The sequence below is a fragment of the Coregonus clupeaformis genome, chromosome 11 (genome assembly GCF_020615455.1).
Source record: "Coregonus clupeaformis isolate EN_2021a chromosome 11, ASM2061545v1, whole genome shotgun sequence".
In the NCBI taxonomy this organism is placed as follows: Eukaryota; Metazoa; Chordata; class Actinopteri; order Salmoniformes; family Salmonidae; genus Coregonus; species Coregonus clupeaformis.
Window position 1 is genome coordinate 23551633 of NC_059202.1, and position 12827 is coordinate 23564459.

At 43.7% G+C, this 12827-nt stretch overlaps 1 protein-coding gene across 1 annotated transcript in view; it reads left to right on the forward strand.

Moving 5' to 3' along the window:
* Positions 1–8815: 8815 nt before the first annotated feature.
* The window catches only part of LOC121577437 (obscurin), a 62424-nt gene continuing 58412 nt past the window's right edge, over positions 8816–12827 (forward strand). The window contains exons 1-8 of the mRNA XM_045223381.1: positions 8816–8834; positions 8952–9236; positions 9550–9711; positions 9803–9907; positions 10040–10306; positions 10616–10885; positions 11040–11306; positions 11523–11786. Of these exons, the coding sequence (XP_045079316.1) occupies positions 8816–8834; positions 8952–9236; positions 9550–9711; positions 9803–9907; positions 10040–10306; positions 10616–10885; positions 11040–11306; positions 11523–11786 (1639 nt within the window). The remainder of the gene's footprint in view (positions 8835–8951; positions 9237–9549; positions 9712–9802; positions 9908–10039; positions 10307–10615; positions 10886–11039; positions 11307–11522; positions 11787–12827) is intronic.

Below are 12827 nucleotides of genomic sequence, written 5' to 3' on the forward strand. Positions count from 1 at the left end.
AACAGAAAAAATCATGTGGGCTACAACATGGGTACCAAATGGGTCCTGAATCAATTTTAAATGGGTTGTACAATGCCTTGCAAAAGTATTCATCCCCCTTGGCGTTTTTCCTATTTTGTTGCATTACAACCTGTAATTTAAATTGATTTTTATTTGGATTTCATGTAATGGACATACACAAAATAGTCCAAATTGGTGAAGTGAAATGAAAAAAAGAACTTGTTTCAAATAATTCAAAAAAATTAATAACAGAAAAGTGGTGCGTGCATATGTATTCACCCCCTTTGCTATGAAGCCCCTAAATAAGATCTGGTGCAACCAATTACCTTCAGAAGTCACATAATTAGTTAAATAAAGTCCACCTGTGTGCAATCTAAGTGTCACATGATCTCAGTATATATACACCTGTTCTGAAAGGCCCCAGAGTCTGCAACACCACTAAGCAAGGGGTATCACCAAGCAAGCGGCACCATGAAGACCAAGGAGCTCTCCAAGCAGGTCAGGGACAAAGTTGTGGAGAAGTACAGATCAGGGTTGGGTTATAAAAAAATATCCGAAACTTTGAACATCCCACAGAGTTCCATTAAATCCATTATTAAAAAATAAAGGAGGTGCAAAGCTCCACAGCGGAGATTGGAGTATCTGTCCATAGGACCACTTTAAGCCGTACACTCCATAGAGGTGGGCTTTACGGAAGAGTGGCAAGAAAAAAGCCATTGTTTAAATAAAAAAATAAGCAAACATGTTTGGTGTTCGCCAAAAGGCCTGTGGGAGACTCCCCAAACATATGGAAGAAGGTACTCTGGTCAGATGAGACAAAAATTGAGCTTTTTGGCCATCAAGGAAAACGCTATGTCTGGCGCAAACCCAAAACCTCTCATCACCCCTAGAAACACCATCCCCACAGTGAAGCATGGTGGTGGCAGCATCATGCTGTGGGGATGTTTTTCATTGGCAGGGACTGGGAAACTGGTCAGAATTGAGGAATATACAGGGAAATTATTGAGGGAAACCTGTTTCAGTCTTCCAGAGATTTGAGACTGGGACGGAGGTTCACCTTCCAGCAGGACAATGACCCTAAGCATATTACTAAAGCAACACTCGAGTGGTTCAAGGGGAAACATTTAAATGTCTTGGAATGGCCTAGTCAAAGCCCTGACCTCAATCCAATTGAGAATCTGTGGTATGACTTAAAGATTGCTGTACTCCAGCGGAACCCATCCAACTTGAAGGAGCTGGAGGAGTTTTGCCTTGAAGAATTGGCAAAAATCCCAGTGGCTAGATGTGCCAAGATTATAGAGACATACCCAAAGCGAGGGGGTGAATAGTTATGCACGCTTAATTTTTCTGTTTTCTTTGTCTTATTTCTTGTTTGTATCACAAAAAAAAATATTTTGCATCTTCAAGGTGGTAGGCATGTTGTGTAAATCAAATGATACAACCCCCCCAAAAAATCCATTTTAATTCCAGGTTGTAAGGCAAGAAAATAGGAAAAATGCCAAGGGGGGTGAATATTATCGCAAGCCACTGTAAGTGGGCTATATATGGTTTGAATATGGTCAGGGACTGTCTATGGGAATCAATTGGGCATTCCAACTGGGTCACACATGGGAAAACCCATGTGGGCTATGACAGAGGTCCCAATTGGGCCCTTTTCCAATTTGTAATATTTTCCGGGACTGTCTTATGTAACCATGCCAAATGTAACATATCATAGTAATTTGAGTGTCTCGGATTTGAGTTTATTATGTTATGTCTAGTCTATGAGACCAGGCTGTTCCACCCTCTAATGCATACATGCCATATGATCCTGCTTGCTCTGGACTCCAGAGAAGTGACATGTGTCTCCAGTTTCTAAGATGAGCCAATAGAATTTCAGACATGTCTGCATTGAGCTCTGTTGAGAAAACTACAGTGGTGAAGTTACGTTTTGTGTAATCATACAACAAAACAGCACATTAAGCAGATTCAACGTTCTATGAGCAAGAAACTCCCCCTCCCCCCTCCCCCCTCCCCCTCCCCCCTCCCTCTCCCCCCACTCCAAAAGGCCAAAACCAGTTAAAGGTGTATGTATCTTTGGCCTGTTCAAAGCACTGAAAATCCGGATTCTGTAATCTTGATTCGGCTCAAAAACAACCAGATCGATCTGATCCTTGGCAGCAAAAGAGAGGATTACAGAATCCGGATCATTCTGATCCAGATTAAAAGTTTTGAAAAACTGGCCCCTGAGAAAGATAAATGTAATCTCAGCCCTATTTTGGTTCATTCAGTTATGACAATTTCCTTGTTTGATATGAGGCCTACTTTCTATATGAAATTGTACAAGTTATTCTGTGTATTAGTGTCAATAGTCTGAAGGGTACTACTACTGTATTTATGTCAAGTTGACTAAATTAAAGCAGAAAATATTTGAGATCAAGAACAATCTGATGATAGGAAATCCATCACCATTGTAAAACTGCTAAAACCATGTTTTAATATATATATATATATATGTTTTATATAATATGTTTTAGATATGGCCACCTCCAGCAGTATCCTGTCTGAAGATCAGTTCCTGTGCTCTATCTGTCTAGATGTGTTCACTGAACCTGTCACCACTTCATGTGGACACAACTTCTGCAAGGCCTGTATCAGCAGGTGTTGGGATAGCACTGACCTCTGCCAGTGTCCTTTGTGTATGGAGAAATTCAACAAGAGACCTGAGCTTCACATCAACACAACATTCAGAGTTTGTAGAGAATTTTAAGATTTAAAAAAATGAGTCCCCAACCAAACCTGGAGAAGTATCCTGTGACGTCTGCACTGGGAGGAAGCTCAAGGCCCTGAAGTTGTCACACCCTGGTTCTGGGGACTCTATATGTTGAGCCAGGGTGTGTAGATTCCATGTGTTTATGTTCTGTGTGGGAGTTCTAGTTGTTGCTTTTCTATGTTGGCCCGAGTGGCTCCCAATCAGAGGCAACGAGTGTCAGCTGTTGCTGGTTGTCTCTGATTGGGAGCCATATTTAAACAGTCTGTTTTCCATTAGTGTTTGTGGGATCTTGTTCCGTTTGGGTTGTGTTTACCGTAGGACGTCACGTTTTCGTTTTGTTGTTTTGTTCGTGCATTCATTTAAGAAATAAAGTATGTTTGCAACTAACGCTGCGCATTGGTCTACTCTCTCTAACGATCGTGACAGAAGTCCTGCCTGGTGTGTCTAGCCTCTTACTGTGAGACTCACCTGGAGCCTCATCAGAGAGTCCCAGCGTTAAAGAAACAAAAGCTGATCGACCCTGTTGAGAACCTGGAAGACAGGATGTGTAAGAAGCACGAGAGACCTCTAGAACTGTTCTGTAGGAGTGACCAGACATGTGTTTGTCAATTCTGCACTGAGACAGACCACAAGGCTCATGATACTGTCCCTCTAGAGGAAGAGTGTGGAGAGAGGAAGGTTCAACTGGGGAAAACTGAGTCAGAAGTGCGGCAGATGATCCAGGAGCGACTGCAGAAGGTTATGGAGATCAAACACTCAGTAGAGCTCAGCAAGAAAGACGCAAGGAGAGAGATATCAGACAGTGTGCAGGTCTTCACTGATCTGGTGCACTGCATTGAGAGAAGCCGGCAGGTAGCTTAGTGGTTAAGAGCGTTGTGCCAGTAACCGAAAGGTGCTGGTTCTAATCCCTGAGCCGACCAGATGAAAAATCTGTCAATGTGCCCTTGAACAAGGCACTTAACCCTAATTGCTCCTGTAAATCGCTCTGGATTAGAGCGTCTGCTAAATTACTAAAATGTAAATGTAAGCCAGGCTGAGCAGCAGAGAGGCGGGCTGAATAGGTCATTAGAGCTGGAGCAGGAAATCACTGAGCTAAAGAGGAGAAGCGCTGGAGCAGGACTCACACACTGAGGACCACCTCCATCTAGTCCAGAGCTTCCCATCCCTGTGCACCCCTCCACACACCCAGGACTGGTCTGAGATCAGTGTGTGGGGACCTCGATGAGAGCTGTGTCTCAGCTGGATGAGACACTGAATAAAGAGACTGAGAAGCTACCTGAAGTCAAACTGGAGTGGATGAAGAGGCTGCAGCAGTATGCAGGGGATATAACTCTGGACCCTGATACAGCACATCCTGAACTCATCCTCTCTGAAGATGGGAAACAAGTGAGACATGGAGACACACAAAGAAATCTCCCTGACAACCCAAGAGAGGTTTGAAGGATTTGTTAATGTCCTAGGAAAGGATGGCTTCTCTTCAGGGAGATTTTATTATGAAGTGACGGTCAAGGGGAAGATTGAGTGGGATTTAGGAGTGGCCAGAGAGTCCATCAACAGGAAGGGTCCGATCACACTGAGCCCTAAGAATGGATACTGGGCTGTGTGGCTGAGGAATGGAAACGAGTACAAGGCTCTTGGTGACCCTCGTGTCCTGCTCTCCCTGAGAGAGAAGCCCCAGAAGGTGGGGGTGTTCGTGGATTATGAGGAGGGTCGGGTCTCCTTTTATGATATGGAGGCCAGGTCTCACATCTACTCTTTCACTGGCTGCACCTTCACTGAGAAACTCTATCCATACTTCAGCCCCTGTTTTAATGATGGTGTTAAAAACTCTGCCCCTCTGATCGTCTCATCTGTTAGTTACACAGACTGATTGACAAGTCTCTGAGATGTGTAGTCCCGTGTAGCTCAGTTGGTAGAGCATGGCGTTTGCAACGCCAGGGTTGTGGGTTCGTTTCCCACGGGGGACCAGTATGATTGTTTTTTTATTATGCACTCACTAACTGTATGTCGCTCTGGATAAGAGTGTCTACTAAAATGTAAAATATATTGTTGGAATTGGAACAAATCAGTAAATTAAAGGGACATTTCAAAAATGTTAAACTTCATATTCATAATCTCTAGGACACCCCAACAACATCATATGTGAAAATGGTGCGTTTCTATGTTTTGTAGTAAAAAAGAAGATGACATCGTCAACCAATTAGTAGACAGTTAGAAGGCAATGACTACTCATGATTGGTTAAAATCACAATGCATACCAATGATGATGAATATGAAGTTGAACGTTTTTTTAAATTACCCTTTAAGTCAATATTAAGTCAGTATTTTTTTCATTTCCATGTAGCTATATCCTTGAGATCTTATAATCTGAAAATGAAGGCTATTCTCTGTCTCTGTATTCCTATTAAAATCAAATGTTTGTATTTACTGAAGGAAAACCATCATAATTAAATGAATTTAAATAAAAAGCAATTACATCTACTGTAGATTGCTTCGAGTATTCTTACTAAACCAAAAAGCTGACAATTGAGAATAAAAGCTAACAGTTGTGTGACATTTTTGTTCGACATATGATAGGAACAGAGGGGGAGATCATCTTAGCAGAAATATATCAACCTGTTGTATTGTGTGGGACTATCCACAAGCTTAGTTTGAATGTGTCCTGGGGGAGTCGGGTGATTATTAATACACCCTTTACAGTCAGTTGCTCCAGTATCAATCAGCTCATCAGCAAACTGTTAGCAAAGAACTAGAACCCGCTTCAATAGATCACTCTTTATAGGGACAGGGTAGCCATTTTCTCTACCACTCTACAGAAAGAGACTAATATCTCCCAGAAGATTGTTTAATTGTTTTATCAGAAAATTGGGTAACACTTTACTTGACACCCAGCGTCATGACACGTTATGACATGGTCATAACCATGTCATAACGTGTCATAACAGCTGACGTAACTTGTCACAACCATGTCATAATATGTCATAACAGCTGACGTATACTTGTCATAACCTGTCATAGTATGGTCACAACACTGTCGTTACATAGAAAGATCTGAGAGTGATATATCAGAATACTCTCTGATGCAGACAGGTCAAGTTGGGGGCTGTTTTCCTACAGCGCCTGGATGGCATGGAGATTATCCTCTCGGTAGAGTTTCACTGGACTGTGAGGGGCTCTGGGACACATGGCATTGTCCGTCAACGTGAGGGAGAAAACAATACTGACGAGATAGGGTTCGCTTTGTCCAGACATCTGGACTAGCGAACCCCACAGACAAACACCACATTGACTGTCAAACTTCCAATGTTATTCGGACATGTTTGCCATACCAGTAGGGGTGGGAGTAGTGGGAGGAGCTAGGTGTGTAATGGAGGACAGTGGGAGGGAGTCATCCAGCTCTTTGTCATCTATGTAGATGGTATATCTGCGATGCTTGATTCCGCTGTTCTATTTGAAGTATTTTCTGCTTATCACCCTGTATCACCCTGAGCCATTCATCCCACTATTCAGAGGTCATTGGGAAGTTTTTACCTACTGTGGTGTTACTGGGGGATACAATATTTATTGATTTATCCTGCCAATGACTAGGCTATAGCCACTCCAATGGCAGTGTTCTCAGTGACAACAATACACACCTCACAGAAGAATGGAGACCAGTTATGCAGGAGGAAAATTGAGCTAATGAGTGATAGCCAATTGAAATGGGAGCTTAATATAATTTAATCTCTTATGACCTTTCAACTGTGGCTGCCGTGGCAACTTCCCATGGGTCTTCCAGGCTTGAGCCCTCTAACCTGTGCCTCTGGGGAGAATGACAGATATGGGTCAGCAATGCAAACACAGAGTGTGAATGAACCACATCAGTCATGGAGTGGAGACACTGGCAGGAAAGGGGTTTGGTTTGAGGGGTCAAATTAGAATGGCGATCCATGTTATTTTGGCTGCAGACTTAGGAAAGAGGGCTTTTCTTTTGGTGAATGCAGATCATTTGACTTGTATTATACTAGAGGCATACCCATTCGTCTTTATCATGCCAATCCCAGCTCTCCCTGAGTCTCTGCTTCCTGTGCCCCCGAGAGAGTTGCAAGAAACAGGCACAAAATCCAATGCATTTGTTGGTCACAGGAGAGCTTCCCATCTAATATGACATAAGCACAAATGGGAAAGCCATCCAGCATGTGTACCATTTTTGAACCACACTAGTGATGCTGGAAAGAAGTTGCATCACAGCAGTAAAGCCAAGGCTATCTTGGCGTGTATAATGATACTGGTCTATTTTGGAGGATAGCGTGAGAGGAGAGATATGTCAGCTGTCAAGCATTAGGCTTTACCAAAGCAGAAAATAGAGACAGGTCCGCTGGCTGACCGTCCGCTCTGGGGATCGACAGATAGGCTTAGCCCTCCAATCTGGGCATTCTCTCTCCTCGCCAAACGTTTGTTGTTAATTTTGAGGGTTTTGGGGAAAAAGAAGACAAGGGTCGGATATACCCTGGCCGCTTTTTTGTTCCGCTGAAAGTGGTATTTCGGTTAGGATACTGAGAGGGCATGCGAGGAAATACATTTTCCCAGAATACAGCTGACCAGGTTTAAGGTGGGTACACCACAGCAGGTGTTCTAGTTGTCTTTGTGACTAGAATATTTGTGATATGTCATTGTATTACGAGAGATCACTGCCATATTGGTTATTTTCTGCCACTTACCCATTTGTATCAAGAAATTGATAATGATTGGGGACCACAATGCTCATAGGTCTAAGAATTGTGATGTTACAGGTGTTCACATGAACATTTTTGAGTGTAATTTTAAAGCTGTTTTGACACTGTAATCTATCTGCTGTTCTGCGCTCTGTTCCTGCTGTGAAAGGTTGTTAGTATGTTGTCCAGCAATTAGTACTGTGGACTGAATATTGTACTATGTGCTTATGCCAGCCAGTTGCCCATTTGGTCAATGTGAATGTGATCTAGTTGTTTTGATTTTTACATTAGTCTCACCTCCTATGGAAACAGATACATGGAAAATGACAGTCCCCGGTGGGAGATGCATGAGGGTTAATCAGATGCTCTCTTCACAGCTGTTTGGATATCTAAGTATGTGAAGTGACTTCGGCTGATATCCTTTTGTTGATAAACCTATTGGGTTTTGTTGACATTGTATACGGTCTGTAAGACAATGCTGTCTGACATTGAGAATGTGTCTGTATTTCTGTATTATGCATACAGTACCATATGACGTGGCAGGTCATTTGATGAGGTGGTGTTCTGGCTTGGATGGACGGTGCCCCCCCGGAATTGCTTACTGCCTTAATGCCCTCATAGTGGGTGGAGCCTCAATAACCCCTCGATTCAATGAATGTATTTGTTTTTGTCGTTTTTCTATTGGGTTGTATCCCTTAGCTCTATGATTGACAGCTCTTGTTTGTCTAACTCAGGGGTGTCAAACTCATTCCATGGGGGGCCTAATGTCTGCTGTTTTTTGGTTTTTCCTTTCAATGAAGCCCTAGAGAACCAGGTGAGGGGGGTTTCTTACTAACTAGTGAGCTTAATTCATCAATCAGGTACAAGGGAGGAGCGAAAACCTGCAGACACTCGGCCCTCCTTAGAATGAGTTTGACACGTGATCTAACCCATTGTGAAGTTAGTGGAGCCTACTTCTCCCGTCATTAATATACATACTGCTGAGTCTATATTAGTGTAGCTGAGCTCAGCCAAGTGAAGTGTCAGAGAGGACTTGTCGTCTTCATTATACATGCCCAGCCATGCCACATCAAAGTATAACCATATTAAAGTGTTGCTCTCGGGTTCTGGCCACGTTGGTCCTCCATTTTAAAACATGTCAATGAGAATGAGAGAGTGGAGGGGTTATTTACAAGTCAACGCGAAAATGTTCTTGATTTATAGCATGTTTTAAAAGATGTATCAAACTGTATAGTTTTAGCCCTAGGGACAACCTAGAGATACGGACAAGGGGAAAGCCAATCAGAAGTGGCTGAGGCCATCACTCCTGACAGACCATGGGAGATAAGTCCGGGAGAAAACTAGCTGCTGCAAGTAAGACCTCAACTTCATGGGACACATTCTATACAGTTACTTGTCTTCACCTTTGTGTTTCGTTCAATATTGAATATTCAATGACCCGTTATACAAATATGAAAAGGTTCCAACAAGTGTGTGTGTCTTACTTTCTGTCCGTCTGTCTGCAGAGAACCAGACCCAGCTACTGGTGGTGAAGGGTCTGGAGGATGTGGAGGTGTGTGAGAGCGAGGGTTGCACCTTCGAGGTGACCCTCAACCTGTCCTACATAGATGGCACATGGACCAAGGACGGGGTCAGGCTCAAGTCAAAGCCCACCTGTCGCATCGCTTCCCATCGGAATAAACACACTCTCACCTTCACCCGGGTCACCGTTGGAGACACTGGCCTGTTCTCCTTCCAGACTGATGGGGCCCAAAGCTGTATTCAAACCTCAGGTCAACTCATTGTCATAGGTAACAGTATGACAGGACACAACAGAGGAGTAATGCAAAGTACAGGACCAATTGCATGACCCTAAGTCTAATTATTCTTTAATAGCTTGGAAGTCTTGTTGTCAGTCTGTCTCTACATTAGCCCAATATCTTCTCACTAACTTGGCATCCTGGCTAATGGCTTGGCCTAGAAGCAATGTCAAATTACAGATAAATCTCAGTACAGATCAAAGATAAATCAGTAGATATTTAGATCAAATCCCATACTGGATCTCTAGGTAATATATGTCTGTCTGCCTGTCTGTCTGTCTGTGTGCCTGTGGTTGTCTGCCAGCCAGAGACATCCAGATCATGAAGGAGTTGGATGACAAGGAAGTGACTGAGAGGCAGAGTGTGACCTTCCTGTGTGAGGTCAACTATGAGAACGTGGACGGGCGCTGGTACAGAGACAACACCAGGATCAAACACGGAGACAACGTCAAGATCAGACACGAGGGTGAGCATGGGACACAACTGAGCCTAGTCATGGACATGTGTCTACAGGTCAGGATACTACTGATGAAACATATATTTCTATCTGAACACAGGTAAAACGCATACCATGTGCTTCAAGTCTGTAAGGCCAGCAAATGCTGGGGAGATCAAGTTCACTGCAGACAGGGTCTCCTCCTATGCAATTCTCACGGTGAAAGGTGAACAACAACTATTTTGAGATTCAACAACATCAATGCTCCTCAGTGACTCAAAAACCTTTGTCTGGATTAGGGGCCTTCTCTGATTAATGTTCACTAAACAATGGTTCAATGTTACTGCTGTCTCCACAGAGCTGCCTGTGCAGATAGTGAAGCCTCTGAGAGTGAAGATTGCTATGTACAAACACAAAGGCCTGCTGGAGTGCCAGGTGTCGCGGGCCAACGCCCAGGTCAGGTGGTTCAAGAACAGGCATGAGATCCAGCCCAGCCGGAAGCACCAGATCGTCAGCGATGACGTCTACAGGCAGCTCCACATCGACGAAGTGGTCTCGTCTGATGAGGACACCTACACCTGTGATGCTCATGATGACAAGACGTCCTGTCAGCTGTTAGTGGAGGGTGAGCTGCTCACACTCATTGTGATTAGTTCTGACTTATTATTAACAGTTCCAATGTTACTTATATTCCTGTATTAAATATTAATAAACAGTTTATAAGCAGATCTTCATACAAAGTGTGTCCCCCCTCTTACTTACAATCAATTAATAACCAAAACACCTCATTCAACCAAATATACTGTATCCACACTGAAGTAATCCAACTATCTATCTCACACCCTTCCTGGAGTGTACCCTTTCTCTCTGAAATGGACTCTGCTTTCTCTGGAAGTGAAGATACTGATGGAGTGTGTGCCCTCTATGTGTGCAGAGCAGGCTATCAGCATATTGCGGGGGCTGAGGTCCCTGGAGGTGACGGAGCCCAGGGAGGCCCTGTTCCAGGTGGAGATCAACCTGCGGGCGGGGAGACCCCCCAAGTGGACCCTGGATGGAGAGGTCCTGATGGAGGGGCCTAGAGTGAGCATAGACCGGGAGGGGACCATGCACACCCTCTGCTTCAACAGCACAGACAGCTCTATGACCGGTACCGTGCAGTTCAACGCCGGGAAGAGCCGCTCCACCGCACAGCTCACTGTCAAGGGTAAGGTAGTACATTGATTATCACTAAGTGAAAGTTGTAACGAAACCCTGCTTACTGTTGACAGTGGCCCTCCAGGCTCTGGGCTAGAACACTGTATTGCTAGAGGTGTGTACAGTACAGTATTATATCATTATCCATCCCTGTACCTTTCCAGAGCGCCCTCTAAAGGTGGTCCAGCCCATGCCAGACGTGGAGGCTAAAGAGAACAGCTCGGTCACACTGAGCTGTCAGTTCGCCCCCTCCCCCAGGGTGGTGCGCTGGTACAGAGGCCGCACCGCCCTGCAGACGTCCAGCAAGTACAGCATGAGGACGGAGAAGAGCCAGGCAGAGCTGACCATCCAGGGCCTCAAGGAGAGCGATACTGGCCAGTACAGCTGCATGGCTGGAGGGTCAAAGAGCACGGCCAAGGTCACTGTGGAGGGTGAGGATGTATAAAAGAGGATTGTGTTTTTTGGAGACAAAGCTTCAATGTTCAGATGTTTAATCATGGAAATGAATTGCAGCTTCATGCTTGATTTTGTCTTTATGTACCACCAAGTACTGTATGGTGTGTTTAATCTACACTGTGCTGAACAGTAGATATTACCACAAACAAACCCTGACACCATGGATATGAGCTATTTATATTTGTTTTCAGTGCGAAGGCTAAAGATCATAAGGCACCTGGAGCACGTGGAGGTGGAGGAGGATAGCAACGCCACGTTCACCTGTGAGCTCAACTATGTGGTCGCCAATGTGCAGTGGCTCCTGAACGACAAACATCTTAACGCCAACCCCGTCACCAGGATCCAAAACATGGGCACCATCCACAGCCTCACCATCAAAAAGCTCTGCCCCCAGGAGAGCAGAGTCACGTTCAAAGCCGGCCTGCTCACCGAGTCCACCTCCCTCAAGGTCAAAGGTGAGCCTTGTACAGTTGTCAATTCTCACTTGTGAGCAGCCACTGCAAGAGAAATTGAGAAACTAGTGTAATGCTAGTGGTTGTATGTGTCCAGTCAGTACTGGTTAAGTCTTAAAGCACAGTATCTGAAACGTATAGAGATCTGATTAGAATACGAGGCAAATCTAATAGACTCGGTTTTGACTTAGACCTGAAGATGGTTGAGTCTGATATAATCTGATATCCTTCAGTAGGGCTGTGGAGGTCATGACATTTCTTCAGCTGGTGATTGTCAAGCAAATAACTGCCAGTCTCACAGTAATTGACCGTTAATTAACATAAACACATTTAGTATGGCTTCCACGCATAGCCTACAAGCCACTGATGAAGACTTTTGGAACATCTATATTTTAAAAAGTCTAATAAATCCATGTAATATAGCCTACACCAACACAATACATCCATTATTTATTTTAGACAGGTCTAAAGAAACATGATATGAAGAAAATGTAGTCTATTTCAGAAGAACAGAATAGCATACTCTGAGTTTTCCTTATGTTAGGCACTGATCTGGCTATGCCATATGGCTGTGAGCTACACTAGTTCATTTAGCAGACAAGATTTGCTTAGAATTCCGTGGCATTATTTTATATTATTTTATAGTATGAAGAATACAATTGAACATAGCTGAATAAAATAGAAAGGATATTTTCTCCAAACGATTTGAGGGAGTGCACACATGCAGATATTCTGTGTTGAGCGGTTAACAAAGGAACATGTCCTCCTATATGTTTAAATTATAGTTATTTATGTAACTTTAGTTGTGATACAAACGTTGGGCTATATATTTTGATTTTCAATGCATTCTAAGGCTGCATCATCGACTCTAATGATGAATTTTAAAAAAGTTGCATGAAAGGCATAAGCTCTGCTTAGTTTTTTTGCGCAGACTGTACACACTTCATCAGTCTCTCATTCACAATTTGACAAGCACTTGATAATGCCTCGAATTTCCCGGCAGCATCCCCTTTGTGTGGCCATAATGCACCCTAAAAATATCCA